The sequence below is a fragment of the Periplaneta americana genome, chromosome 2 (genome assembly GCF_040183065.1).
Source record: "Periplaneta americana isolate PAMFEO1 chromosome 2, P.americana_PAMFEO1_priV1, whole genome shotgun sequence".
Classification (NCBI taxonomy): Eukaryota; Metazoa; Arthropoda; class Insecta; order Blattodea; family Blattidae; genus Periplaneta; species Periplaneta americana.
The window spans coordinates 8,235,125-8,250,489 of record NC_091118.1 but is presented as its reverse complement, the minus strand read 5'-3'; the positions used below and the strand labels follow the sequence as shown (position 1 = coordinate 8,250,489).

At 35.2% G+C, this 15,365-nt stretch overlaps 1 protein-coding gene across 2 annotated transcripts in view; it reads right to left on the bottom strand.

Moving 5' to 3' along the window:
- The window catches only part of TfIIFalpha (transcription factor IIFalpha), a 31,422-nt gene that overhangs the window by 14,472 nt on the left and 1,585 nt on the right, over nt 1-15,365 (bottom strand). For both annotated transcript variants that reach the window (XM_069844448.1, XM_069844440.1), the window contains exons 3-8: nt 13,890-14,024; nt 11,580-11,714; nt 10,022-10,192; nt 5,187-5,314; nt 4,954-5,082; nt 1,638-1,755 (exon numbers count right to left, since the gene is read on the bottom strand). In XM_069844448.1, the coding sequence (XP_069700549.1) occupies nt 1,638-1,755; nt 4,954-5,082; nt 5,187-5,314; nt 10,022-10,192; nt 11,580-11,714; nt 13,890-14,024 (816 nt within the window). The remainder of the gene's footprint in view (nt 1-1,637; nt 1,756-4,953; nt 5,083-5,186; nt 5,315-10,021; nt 10,193-11,579; nt 11,715-13,889; nt 14,025-15,365) is intronic.

Here is a 15,365-nt window from a genome sequence, read left to right as displayed (position 1 = left end):
AGATAGATCTATATTACACAAAGATACAGAATATTATTACAGATACGTGAGAAGTGACAAAGTGAATTGTTGTCATTTTGCAAATTTTTTGCACCATTCTTTATATTCTTCCAACAACGTAAAGAAAAGCATTTTTGAATCGCGAAATAAAGTAAACTGATAGGCGAAAGAAGCATAATTCAAGGTTTTAAATGCATTCCAGCAATACTCTGTTTCATTCGTGAAATCTTAACAATGTATTTTAAAGTAATATTCTCATAATGTCTGTCTCCCCCCCCCCCCCGATGGCACATTTCGTTCCACTATTTAATCAACAAATGAATGCAGCCTGTATTAAAATCCATATAGTCCTAAATTGTAAAAACTGCAACCCCTAAGAAGTAGGCTACTTCGGTCGGACATGTGTGCAGTGAGTGCACAGAGGTAAAATTTATTTATTGTTAAATGAACTGTATTTATGTTTAATTATTTTCAATTTGTTTTAATTTCCTGTGACCACATTTGTTGAATTTTTTTTTGTCCTTTCAAAAGTGGGGTACGTGGTTTATTCGAGGGCGTGGAGCATTCATGAAAATATGGTACTATTTCAGTTATATGCAATTGAACAGAATTCTTCTTTCAAGTAAAAAAAAAAAAAAAAGTTTTGTGAATATTTTGTGTTCTCCTCCCCCTAAAAAAATTACCTACAAATCAGGCCTGCCCCCCACTCAAGTGTAATCCCTGGTTGGTACTCATCACTTATTTTCCTTGTCATAAGTAGGGCTAGGATTTTGATGAAATTGCATCTTTTTTCTAGTAAGCCAGAAACATAGCTGCTTTAGTATTTATATGTTATGTGATAAACTGAGTGTTTTAAAACATATTTGTTAGGGCATTTTTTTGCATTTTTGCCTCTTACAACTCATAAGAGCATTTTTTGTTTTATTCGGTCATATTTGGGGTATTTTCATTTAATTTTGGCCATAAATCCCCATTATTAATGTAAAATATTATTTATTTCCTTTGATATTTTCTCTACATATTTTGTTCATTAATACCCATTATTACGTATATTATTTTAATTGTTTTTCTACACAAAAACTGTCATTTTAACGTAATACACCCCCATTTAATGGATCAGTCCAACCACCCCTTCCTCTATACCTGCTAGTTCCAGATAGGAGTGGCCTTGTGGTGGATTATATGGAACTACATCAGATAAAATAATTAATTAAAGTGTACTACTTAGAAAAATTATGTAAAATTAAATAAACTTCAATGTTGGTACTAGAATTTAATTTAATTACTAGTCTAAATATTAATATTAATATATGTAAGATCAATTTTTAGGGCATTTTAAGAGCATTTTTGAAAGATTTTTAGGTCATAAATGCATTGTTTTTAGGACATTTTTTCATTATTTATAGGTCATCAAAATCCTAGCCCTCGTCATTAGTCAAAGTGGTCATTCCAGTGTCGCACTAACCCCACTTGATATTAAATAAATAAAATAAAACTCATAAATTAACTGACGTAAAGAAAATAAATTGAACTGGAACACAAACATATCAGTACAGCAAGGAAGGTACAAAAGTGACCTCGCAATGTTTGCTGCCTATTCTGGACATCAGTGACGAGGAAGATGTGATACTGCTCACCTGTCCGAAGAATCCGAGATGTAGTCAAGTTCACGACCTTCTTCATCGCCATCATCACTCTCCTCAAAGGCCTCGTCATCAGAGTCTCTCTTCTTCTTTTTCTTCTTTGCTTCCTCCTCTGAACATCGAAGTTCAACCAAGGGAGGAAAAAAAAAAAAACAATTTAAATTGATGAAGCATAAAGCTAATTACATGTCACTATTTTTTCTGCAGTTTTATTTTTGTAGCTGCAAAATTGTACATCACACTTACACACAGGCCAAATACTTAGCATGTAATGCACTATTTCTTATGCTGTGCCAGGGAAGTTGAGACAGGAAACTGTGAGTTTATTCACAATCAACGTGATGTACTTCTGCAGCCGCGACTTTATTATGTTTCCGTGTTGATATACTGGTTGAAAGGGAGTATAATCACATTCATTTTAAGAACAGAATCTTTAGGTTGTAAGTAATCAAAAAGTAAAACGTAATTTTGGTATTTAAATAACGGTTTAGCTGAAAAAATAATTTGTGTCTGAAGTTTGAATCTCACTTATGGTAAAACTATTGGGTATTGAGACGTATGAGCAGTAAGATATCAATGTGAAGAACAAGCCAAAAAAAAAAAAATCTTTGTCATTTCTTCGAAAAACGTTTCATTTGTGTAAAAGTAAATCCATGGTGCTACCAGCCCATGAAGGGCCAAGACCAATCAGCTAGCTGCTAACCTCACGTCCACATGCCAAAGCAGAGGTGGGCGATCATCCAACCAGAATGGAGGTATCGTGTGGTTAGCACGATGATCCCCTCAGCCATTATAGCTGGTTTGCGTAACTAGATTTTGCTACCTATCATAGCTCCCCAAGTGCACCACAATGCTGGGTGGGTACCGGTCCCATACACTGGCCGAAATTTCATGAGAAAATTTCTTTCCCTATGGGAATTTCATTTGTATAGTAACGCACAAAATTAACTGATTAAAAACGCATTTACAATGTGATGGAAATTTAATCTGTTAATTTTGTACATTATTACACAAACGAAGCATTTTTCGAAGAAATGAAAAAGGAAAATTTTTTTCCAGCTTGTTCTTCACATTGACATCTTTCCACTCATACGTCTCAATACTCAATAGTTTTATCATAAATGGGAGTCAAACTTCAGATACAATTTTTTTTTTCGGCTAAACTGTTATTGAAATACCAAAATGACATTTAACTTTTGGTTACTTACACCTAAAGATCCTGCTCTTAAAACTAATACAGTTATACCCCTTTCAACCTGTATATGCACTCATACCCTTTGTTCAATTCTAAATGGGGTCTTCTGGTGCTTGTTTCTATATCTGTACCTCAGAGATATTATATGATGTCCATTTTATCAACTTTAGGATACAGGCAAAATAACAAATTCCAAGTTTGTTTTCTGTTATTCCTGGTAAAGTATATTCCTTTTATTTTTGGTATAGTCGAACCATAGCATACCTTCAAAAGTATAAGTACATTGAAGTAAGCAGAGTTATGTGGGACTTATCATAGTATATCCCTAAAATATCTTCATTTGCTTTTGAAAAAATTCATTAAATCCGAAATCAGTCATCCCAGGACTTACCAGAGTAACCTTCTGATCTCACTCTAAGCAATTCAATAGTGCTATAATCTAAAAATCGACAAATTTTGACTTAACATACATTACCTAGGGGGAGAAGGAACTGGCCATCCTACCCAAGTGCCTCATAAATTGTGCCTTGTTGGGTATCACTTGTGAGGTTCAGACCTGTCTTCGGATGGTTGACTAAACAATACATTACCTCTGAGGTACAGATATATCTAAGGGTATGTACATGTTGAGCGACAATAAATGATAAAAGAAGCAGAGAGAATTGAAGCATGCATTGTCTTTGTGGTGTGCATATTGGAGTAAAGATAAAAGCGACAATACACAATAAAAGTGACACACAAAAAAAAATTTCATTTTCTTTACTCTGATTGTTCAAATGATCTCTGATTAAGATCATATTAATCTGTATAATGACCCTTGGTTATCAATATATCAGAGTATAAATGGAGTTATGATTATTTTCGCATATTAAATTAATTATCATGGATACTGACAAATTGATCAGTTGTGTATTTAATCATGATCCGTTAGGGGATCAAAAGAACCCATCACATCAAAATGGATTCATAAGCTTTGGAATAAGAAAGCCCTCGAAATGTGTACAATTTTATATGTATTTAGGTTTTGTTAACCATTAGGTTAAGTTAAGTTAGGTTAGGTTAATTAGCATAAGTGTAACAGTTTTTTAAGTGTGCACCAATTTTTTGTTTGTAATGGTGGTTACATCACCCACTCACGTAAACCCCCAGTATGCCAAAAAAGGATCCAACTTAATTCAGAATACAAATACAAGCCTACCTTTTACATCCATCAAAAGACTAATTAAAAATAAATATAAAATAAAGCAAAACCAAGCACTATGTACCAAAGCCAAAGATAAAAAATGGAGCATTTTAATAAAAAAAAGCCAGAAATTATTCCAGAAATCCCACGTAAATCTGCAGTTGCAAAATTCAGACTGCTTACAGAACACGATTATTTGGCCAAACACTTGAATAAAATAGAAATTTACACAAATCCAAATTGCCCTCTATGCAACAAAGAAGAAGAAATGACTGAAGATCATCTACAAACCTGTGAAGTTCTACCTGATGGATCCACCACAGAGAAATATTGGAGAGCAAGAATTCTAATGGCTTCGTTGCCAAAGCCCAGCATTAGATAACAACAACAACAGGTTTTGTTAACCTTGAACCTACAGAGATAGCCTATATCAAAAAAAGTAAAAAATATTTCATTGACATAAAAAAGGCACATGGAAGAAATTGTTACAAGAATAACATGAAAGTCTGTCGCCATGGCAAACAGAAGTCAGTAGAAAGGAAAAAACAAAACACAAAGGATGGACAGACATTCTAACAGAAGCAAAGGCAATTTTAGGCTGTACACCTGAAAAATCTGAAGCCTAACAATGAAGACCAGATGTCCAACTCTTCAGGAAACCTCCTAGAAAAAATATTGGAGTGCAAGATGGCGAATGGCTTCATCACCATGTATCTGGTAAATAACACAATGAACAATTTTGGAAATTATAACACGAAATAAATACACATTCGACAAACATAGACAAATTTGTTTCTGTTACTGGTATTTATATACTAAACCTAACATGTGGCATGGTAAAACATAATTGGCATTGTCACTGATTCAATAAAAAATACAAAATGAAGACACAAATTAAATACACAAATGAACAATAATTACAAACTGCAAACCTTTCTTCTTCTTCTTTTTCTTATCCTTTTCTTCTTTGTCTTCTTTATCTTTCTTCTCTTCATCTGAATCTGACTCATCGTCGTCATCATCAGAATCTATCCATTCATCCATGTCAGAAATCTTCAGTTCTGAAACATAACAAGTGTTCTTAAACTAACAAATACTGTCAGCACAAATATTTGTGAGCATTGTGAATCGGGTCTCTGGTGCTTGTGTTTCTGGCAGTACTGACCCTTCTTGCTGGAGCCTGAGGACTTCTTGGTCTTCCCTTCTTCTGGGTCCTCAGGGTCCCCCTCCTCGTCCCCGGGCCTCAAGCGTTGCCGCAGCATCAGTGAGAAGTAGTTGACCAGTTTGTTGCGCCTGAAACACGAAACTGGGTAACACAATACAGTGAAACTTCCCAATAGGGGATACTGCTGGGGAAAAATTAAATGTCCGTTATTGAGAAGTGTCCGCTATTTAGAAAATCGTTAGTAATGTACTGTATACAGTACATTAAAATTTCTCATACATATCCAACACTATATTTAACAGTACAGTACAGTAGACAATGAGATTGTTTACAGTATTCATCCAGAGAGAAATCCCAGATAAAGGCATCTTACAGACGTGGACAGATTATTAGCAAAATTGAAGATTTTTATTATATATTTTTACAAAATATGATTCTTCAATTCAGACTGCAGTTGACATTTTTGCGTATTTCCAAATTATTAGCAAAATTGAAGATTTGTATTGTATATTTTTAGAAAATTTGACTCTTCAATTTGGACTACATTTGATATTTTTGCATATTTACAAATTATTAGCAAAACTGAACATTTTTACTATATATTTTTACCAAATTCGACTCTTCAATTTGGACTACAGTTCACATTTTGGATATTTCCAAATAATTAGCAAAACTCAAGATTTTTAGTTTATATTTTGACAAAATTTGACTCTTCAATTTAGACTGCAGTTGACATTTTTGCATATTTACAAATTTTTAGCAAAATTAAAGATTTTTATTATATATTCTTACAAAAATTGGCTCTTCAATTTAAACTACAGTTGACATTTTTGCATTTTTCTGTCTACCATAATGATAGAAATATGAAAAATTGTCAACTGTAGTGTAAATTGAAAAGTCAAATTTTGTAAACAGAATTATCATAAAAATCGTCAATTTTGTTAATAATTTGTCCACGTCTGTATTTGCTCTAGCACAGCAGAACCTTTCATATCTTCAATTGTCAATGGCAACCCCCTCAGTTTTAGGAAAAGCTATTTTTGTGTTCTTATTTGCATTCTCAGTGTATGATTTTAAAATAACATCCTTGTTTTTTCAAAATTTCACTAACCTGAGTTTTTCCTACATTAAACTTTGTGGCCAGCTCACGAACCCTTAATTAATTTCTCCTTCTTACTATGCTTTACAATACCCACTTTCTCTTTTATTGACAAACGTTTACGTTTTTGTGACATTTTTAATGTGACTGTACACTCAACTTGACAAACTAAGAAAGTACGGACTGCTCACGTACAGCATCACAACTAACAACTGTGCTGCTTACCTTCAATAAAGTACAAGAACGTTCAAATGCACGATAATGATTGTTGCAAAGAATTCCGTTACAATTCCATTTAATTTGCAACCATGTTTTTCTTTTTTTTTCTTTCATGCTGTCCGTTATTTGGAAGTTTTAATTGCTGTTGGGAGATACATTTCAGTGTCTGCGTCCATTGTTGAGAATGTCCGCTATTTGGAAGAATTTTATCATAAGGGCCAATGTTATTTTGCAGGGGAATTTTAAAATGTCCGCTATTGAGAGGAGTCTGCTATTGGGAAGTGTCACTGTATATCAAGTCACACTGACTCTTCAAGCAGGCCAGCTTCTCTGTATTCACTAACAATTTCTTGCCTAAATATACTGCTTTAAACCAGTCATTTTTATTTTTTTTTTATTTTAGTAGGTTATTTTACGACGCTTTATCAACATCTTAGGTTATTTATCGTCTGAATGAGATGAAGGTGATAATGCCGGTGATGAGTCCGGGGTCCAGCACCAAATGTTACCCAGCATTTGCTCATATTGGGTTGAGAGAAAACCCCGGAAAAAACCTCAACCAGGTAACTTGCCCCGACCGGGAATCCAACTCGGGCCACCTGATTTCGCAGCCAGACACCCTAACAGTTACTACACAGGTGTGGACTAAACCAGTCATGAGAGCTTTTTATGTGAGACATAATGCAAGTGCTTTACAGTGCCTGATCCTTGTGCGATTCAGAGACTTATAACCAAGTGGTGTCATTCTAATTTTTAATAACTAGTTCTCTATGCTAAAAAAAATATTAAACAAGGTACAGTAAAACATTATTTATACGTTTTTATGGGGGGTCTGAAGAAAAAACGTATAAGTGAGAAGAATTTATAACTAAATGGCATTTAATTACATCTCAAATACTTACTTTTACTTACTTACTGGCTTTTAAGGAACCCGAAGGTTCATTGCCGCACATAAGCCCACCATCGGTTCCTATTCCTGTGCAAGATTAATCCACTCTCTATCATATCCCAACTTCCTCAAATCCATTTTAATATTATCCTCCCATCTACGTCTCGGCCTCCCCAAAGGCCTTCTTCCCTCCAGTCTTCCAAATAACACTCTATATGCATTTCTGGATTCGCTCATATGTGCTACATGCCCTGCCCATCTCAAACGTCTAGATTTAATGTTCCTAATTATGTCAGGTGAAGAATACAATGCGTGCAGTTCTGCATTGTGTAACTTTCTCCATTCCCCTGTAACTTCATCCCTCTTAGCCCCAAATATTTTCCTAAGCACCTTATTCTCAAACACCCTTAACCTTTGTTCCTCTCTCAAAGTGAGAGTCCAAGTTTCACAACCATACAGAACAACCGGTAATATAACTGTTTTATAAATTCTAACTTTCAGATTTTTTGACAGCAGACTAGATGACAAAAGCTTCTCAACCAAATAATAACACGCATTTTCCATATTTATTCTGTGTTTAATTTCCTCCCGAATATAATTTATATTTGTTACTGTTGCTCCAAGATATTTGAATTTTTCCACCTCTTCAAAGGATAAATTTCCAATTTTTATATTCACATTTCGTACAATATTCTGGTCACGAGACATAATCATATACTTTGTCTTTTCGGGATTTACTTCCAAACCTATCTCTTTTCTTGCTTCCAGTAAAATTCCCGTGTTTTCCCTAATCGTTTGTGGATTTTCTCCTAACATATTCACGTCATCCGCATAGACAAGCAGCTGATGTAACCTGTTCGATCCAAACCCTCCAAATCCTGGACTTTCCTAATGGCATATTCTAGAGCAAAGTTAAAAAGTAAGGGTGATAGTGCATCTCCTTGCTTTAGCCCGCAGTGAATTGGAAAAGCATCAGATAGAAACTGGCCTATACAGACTCTGCTGTAAGTTTCACTGAGATACATTTAATTACATCTCAAATATCATTAATAACTAATAACAAAAAAAGGGCATTCACAAACATGCTTCCTCTTTCAGGCCATCTACACAGAACTGCAGTATTCAGTACACCTTCTTGTATCCTAAGCAAAATGAGCAATGATATGAATATGGAACATTTTAAAAGATGCAGCTGTACAGAAAGATACGAGGGGGGTCCAGGAAATAACGACCGTTCGCGCCTACTCGCCGCGCAGCTGATTCCTCTTCCTTGTTTGAAGGTCAACTGGCTTCCTTAACATGTGTTCTCATAATGTTGTGAGTACTGGTTGCAACAAGTCGCCATTGTGCATTTTGTGTTACTTCAAAATGAACGACGTGATTGATAATCCCGCCGACTGTGAGGTGAGGAGTGTGATTCGATTTTTGAATGCCCGACATTTGAAACCTGCAGAAATTTACCGGCAATTGAAAGAAGTGTATGGTGATACTGTAATGAATGAAAGAAATTTGAGAAAATGGTGCGAAATGTTCAACAATGGGCGAACAAATGTCCACGATGAAACTCGACCCGGACGCCCATCACTCATCACAGAAGACCTGAAGACTAAAGTGAACGACAGAATCTTGCAAGACAGGCGCACATCACTCGACGAATTGCATATTGCCTTTCCTGACATTTCTCGTTCTTTGCTTGGTGAAATTGTGTCGCAACATCTTGGCTACCACAAAATCTGTGCACGATGGGTTCCACGGCAAATGAGTGACCAACACAAAACTCAGAGAATGGCCTCAGCATTGACATTCTCGATGCGATATCACACAGATGGAGACGCCTTCCTTGATCAAATTGTGACTGGTGATGAGACCTGGGTGTCTCACAACACCCCAGAGACCAAGCGCCAATCACGTCAGTGGCATCGTCCCTCATCACCCAAGAAACCGAGAAAATTCAAACAGACTCTCTCAACACAAAAAGTCATGGCTACTGTCTTTTGGGATCGCAAAGGTGTTCTTTTGCTGGATTTCATGCCAAAAGGCACTACTTTACGAAAACTACGGTGAGCCATCCAAAACAAGAGGCGAGGAATGCTTTCGAGAGGAGTTGTGCTTCTTCACGACAACGCCCGCCCGCACACTGCTGCTTCAACTCGAGAATTGCTGGATCAATTCGGTTGGGAAATCTTTGATCATCCGCCCTATAGTCCAGACCTTGCTCCTAGCGATTTTCACCTTTTCACTAAGCTGAAAGACTTTCTGGGTGCTACGCGTTTTGGAAGTGATGAAGAGTTGAAGAAGACAGTGAACACCTGGCTTAATGAACTGGCGGCAGAGGAGTATAACACGGGAATTCTAAAGCTAGTGAACAGATACGACAAATGTTTAAATGTAGGTGGTGTTATGTAGAGAAGTAAAGGAAGCTTCAGTTATGTAACAGACTTTGTTTTTTCAAATAAATATATATATTTTTTTAATTATTACAACAAAACGGTCGTTATTTCCTGGATCCCCCTCGTACCTTGGTGAAAAACTACTGGAGTGTGAGAACACTAAAGACTTCACTGTCAAACATACAGGCACACATTCAGTTAGGTTAGGTACTTACATACACGCTGTCTAACGACTAACCTGCCAAACTGTTCCTCAGCTTCTTCTGCACTCAGTGACTTGTACCTCTGGATGGGCTGGAAGTTGTACCACTCCTGCAGTGGGAACGCCTCTATGGCTCCATCTGGTGCATGCGTGAACACATAATAGGACGCATTTTCGGCCACACCACCTTCTCTATTGCCACGAAACCTGGACGTAAACGATTACAAGTGGGACAGTGTAAAACAATAAAATACTGCATATTTAGAGATGGAAGAACTATCTTGTAGGCAAGGAAAGAGTAACAGGTAAGAGTAAATGAACAGTGGCCGTAAAATTGTACACAGTTTCTCCTTTAAGGGAGAGGATGGTTAAATATAGTGAAAAATCCGTAAACTCAAAAAAAAATCATTTAAAACACTCTTCCATATGTGAAAAATACATTACATAAAATTTAATGCGCAGTTATGGCTTTGTCAGTTACAGTGACGCCATTTTTAAAGGTCCGGTGCACAGGGTTTTTAAATCACACTAAACTTAGATTACAATTTGAAGTAACTTTTAATTTTTTTATTGTTTTCCTTTAAAATATTATTTGATACAGTGTATGAAAAATATATTATATAAAATGAAAAAGTCATTTATGGTCTCGTCAGCTGCTATGATGCCATTTTTGAAGTTCTGGTGCACAAGGTTTTAAATTACAGTAAACATTAATTGTAATTTCCCTAACTTTAATTCTATGCTTTATTCTTATACAATAGTTAAGTTGTGTATCTTCTGAACCATTAATGCTACACGCAAGATATTTGGAACACACATTCTTCAGGCTATTAGGAAACTTTTCTCTGGAATAGAAATTTGTAATTTTGTTGCATTTGAAAAACATGTCTCCACATGAATAATTTCAAGGGAAAAATTGTTCCGGGGCCTGGTATCGATCCCGGGACCTCTGGTTGAACGTACCAGCGCTCTTACCAACTGAGCTACCCGGGAACTCTATCCGACACGTCTCAACTTTTCCCTTTATATCCACACAACTCGCGTGGGCTGACGAAATGCCAGAGACCCACATCGAGTACACACAATCTCTGTGTGACTTGGAATTGTGGTTTTCTGTTAACGTACACAGTGTCGTATATATTATGCAAATCTAGTCTTTCAGGTAAAGCTCCCTGTAAAGCAGATTTGAATAATTTCAAGGGAAAAATTGTTCCGGGGCCGGGTATCGATCCTGGGACCTCAGTTGGTAAGAGCGCTAGTACATTTAACCAGAGGTCCCGGGATCGATACCCGGCCCCGGAACAATTTTTCCCTTGAAATTATTCAAATCTGCTTTACAGGGAGCTATACCTGAAAGACTCGATTTACATGTCTCCACATTTCTATGAAAGTACCTCTCAAATTCTTTCTTCAAATGTAACTGTTTAAAGCCAGTATCAAAATTGTGTCACAGACATTTTAAAGACCGTGGTTTAACAATTGTCTCATATTACTCTGCATATAGACTTGAAACTTTTACAGCAAGAACAACAGACGAAGATCTGAAAAACAGAATAGAATCACATCAACAGAAAACATTAATTAACTCACTCACTTTTTACCAGTCTTCCCTCCCACTTTCAAGATCCACGGTTGGTCTTCTGGACGGTATTTCCGGCTAACTATTCCATATTTTTTCCTGCGTGCTTCTTCACGTGCATCTCGACCAAACTCACTGCCTGCACCAAACCTACCACAGACAACAGCACATAATGATAAAGCAAACAGGTACAATGCTCACCAGTTCTTTACTTAACGAACATTCCTTTCAAAATAGACTATTCTCAGAGAAGATAAAATGACAACTGTAATTTTTCTACTGCATATGGTCATATTTCGGTAATCTTTCTAAATATAATTTGGGGTATTTCATTATTATATTAGGGTCAGGAAGTTCATGTATTTGCACACATTTTCTTTGTAATTAACTGTTGCTTAATTATCTTCACGAATCATCGACATTAAAGCTTATCGAACCAATTTTATGTTACATATATTTCCACATTTTGGCATTTTTTATAAAGGCATAATATTTAATGATATTTATATTATTATGGCATATTTTTTCGTTTAAGCTCATTAAAGCTGATTTTATGTTGCATAACATTGCAATGATTTAAAAAAAAAAAACATCATAATCTATTTTTCTTTAACTGGTATTGAGTAAAATTATTATAATAATTATTTTTAGAATATTGAAAGTTTCATGGCACACCTAGTGAATTTCACGACATAATAGTATGTCGGTCTCAACAATAAATGTAAATTTAATCTCGTCTGGTTTGATCTACAATGTTATTTTGTTACTATTATTATTTATTACCGATATCAAGATATATATAGCTATTAAACCAATGGCGGATACTTGACTGTTCGTCATTCACCCATATGAAGCCAGTTGTGTATTAGATCAATTCACCGATAGAATCGTTGCATAGGGCGCGTCACAGGAGGCTGGTCTATACTACACCCATGATCAGACAATTATGGAGATTTGTTGGGATGCTACAGGGGAACCGGAGCTTCCCAGAGAAAACATGCGTTACTTGGACCACGGGTTTGCCCAACACAAGTTATAATCGAGAGTAAACCGGGGTTCGAACCCGGATCCACACGATTATAAGTCCAGCACTCTAGCTGCAAGACCACTGTGTTAGCATATCAAGAAATATAGAATTTTAGGTAATTCAGTAAAAAAATATTGGTCAATACGACAGACATCAATGACATCATTGAGGATCAGTGACACATTACGTTTCGTCTGTTGAGGTTTTTGGTTTGCCTTGCATATTATACTTTTTTGGTAGGCATATAAAAAACCTGAACAAACCAAACCTGTCACTGATCCTATATGATGTCTGCCATAATGACCAACCTTTTCTACCGAATTACCGAATTTTATTGGCGAAAAAAAAGGTATATATTTATTGGTGAAAAAAATATACATATTTATTGGCCTATTTTAAGATTTTTAAAGGCATACTTGCATGCATATTTAGTCGGTTTTTAGGGCATGAACTTCCTGGCCCTAATTATATCATATAGTATCTACATATTTTTTAGTATCATTTCGTCACTGATCCTATATGGTACCGCACCTCTGTATTTATTTAACATGTTTTTTAAACTTCAGATGCTATTCACAGGTGACAAGGTTATGATTTTAACTATAAACCTTTATTGAAACTAAAACAGCCATTCAAATACGATAATAGTACATTATGCAACGAGCCTATAATGGTAGTAATTAAGACGCGAGTATGTTTATGAAACGAGCACAAGCGAATTTCATACGAGCGTCTTAATTACCATTATAGGCAAGTTTCATACGACTTTTTATGCTCGACCATATTTCTAACTTGAAATTATTCATAAGTATTCATGTTATTCTTATCTGACTGGGGAGTGGAACTGATCTTGTGCAATACCTCGTAAATTGTGAGATGTGCGCAGATGCAGAAGTATTGATTTTTTCCTAGAAACAAATGTCATTGACCTTGATATAATCTAGTGAATGAAATTAACATTAATCTTGATATAACCTTGAAATTGAATTAGACATTGAAAAACGAGATGTCAAATTGAATTTATTTGAATATTATTTACAATTAACGCTAATTATTATAGTAACAGAACTAGTTGTCTTTCGATTGCATATCCGAGAATAATCGATACTTGCACTTTCATATTGCTACAATGGTATTTTCTGATTGGTGGAACACCTGAACTTTAATGAATAGGTGTACTTTAATGAGATCCATTAAAGGGCTGCTACCAGGTGTATAATTACTACATTTCGGCATGGTCAAGCATAAAATAATTATTGTAATTGAAGTTCTGGCAACACTGCAGGTCTAGTACTCACTTTGGCATTTCTTCTTCAGTCCCGCGGAATTCCTTCATGTTGTTTTCACGTTCCATCTTCACCTGTGTCCATTTGCTGAAGTCTATATTGACAGATGATGTAAACCTCATCACTTGGTACTTCTTTTTCGTGTTTCTAGAAGCAGGCATACTTTTAACAAACTATAGCAAAAGATATTGATGATGTTTTGTGAAAAGGACGCTATCAACAAAATCAGGAGATCTAAAAAAAAACTGTTTAAGATCCATTATTTCATAAAATATGTTACTAACTTCATATTAGTATTTTTCACTATTCTTTTTTAAATTTTTCATGCATCCAGGAAATAAGTCAACGGAAAAATAATGTAAAGCTACAAAATTGTTGATAACACCCTTTTTACAAAACATCATCGATATGTTAGCTGTCCTAATTGTAGGCCTATGTATATTTAAAATGTATTATTTATTTAGTCTATTATTATTCATTTATTTACCGTGCCCCTAAAGGGGTTAGGTACAGCTTACAGCAGTAAAATTTTTGGAAATGTACATTTTTTTTTTCCTCCATTACTGTATCTTGTACAATAATGAAAATTAGTATGTGTAAAACACTGTCCTTCTGCTATATGAAAAATTTTACGATTAAAAAAAATTATTTATATATATATATATTTTTTTTTTTTTTCAAAATTCATAATGGTGGCAGTTCACTGTGCAGTGATGAAGCGTTTCCCTCATAACTCATAAACTTGTTAACTTTTTCATGTTCTTTCTCGGTGAATGTTACTTATGTCCCGCCCACTATAGGAGACATAGGCCAGTTTTACACTAATCCTAAACATCTTGACGGGATAATAAAAGCCTAAACTAACCTAACCTAAGTGCGTCGGTGTCTATTCCAAAATCGGCGGAAGTCACTCAACGCTCCTTTAACCAATATTCGTTCAGTGGGCGGTGGATACTCTACAGTGACCTTTTTTTATTTTGTGTTAGAAGAAAATACTGATATTTGGCCATTTTTAATGAATTATTTTTTATCAGACAATCTATCAAAAGTAGAGTAGTGATCTTGCATCATATTATAGATATGACATGCATAAATACACACAAAAAATTTCATCACAGAATGTTGTATAATTTTTTAATTAAGTGGGAAATGCTTCATCATTGCACAGTGAACTGAATTTTGAAAAAAAAAAAAAAATGTAAATATATTTTTTTAAACCGTAAAAATATTTTTTTCATATAGCAGAAGGACAGTGTTTTACACATACTAATTTCCATTATTGTACAAGATACAGTAATGGAGGAAAAAAATGTTGAATATTTCCAAAATTTTATTGCTGTAAGCTGTACCTAACCCCTTAAATTTTGCAAAGGGCAGGAAATAGCTATAGCATGTAGGTCACAAATAAGATGTTCTTTTTTAGTTCATTTATACATGCTTTAACATCTGTAGTCATATCGCCTATTTAGGATCGTTGGTTACACCAGA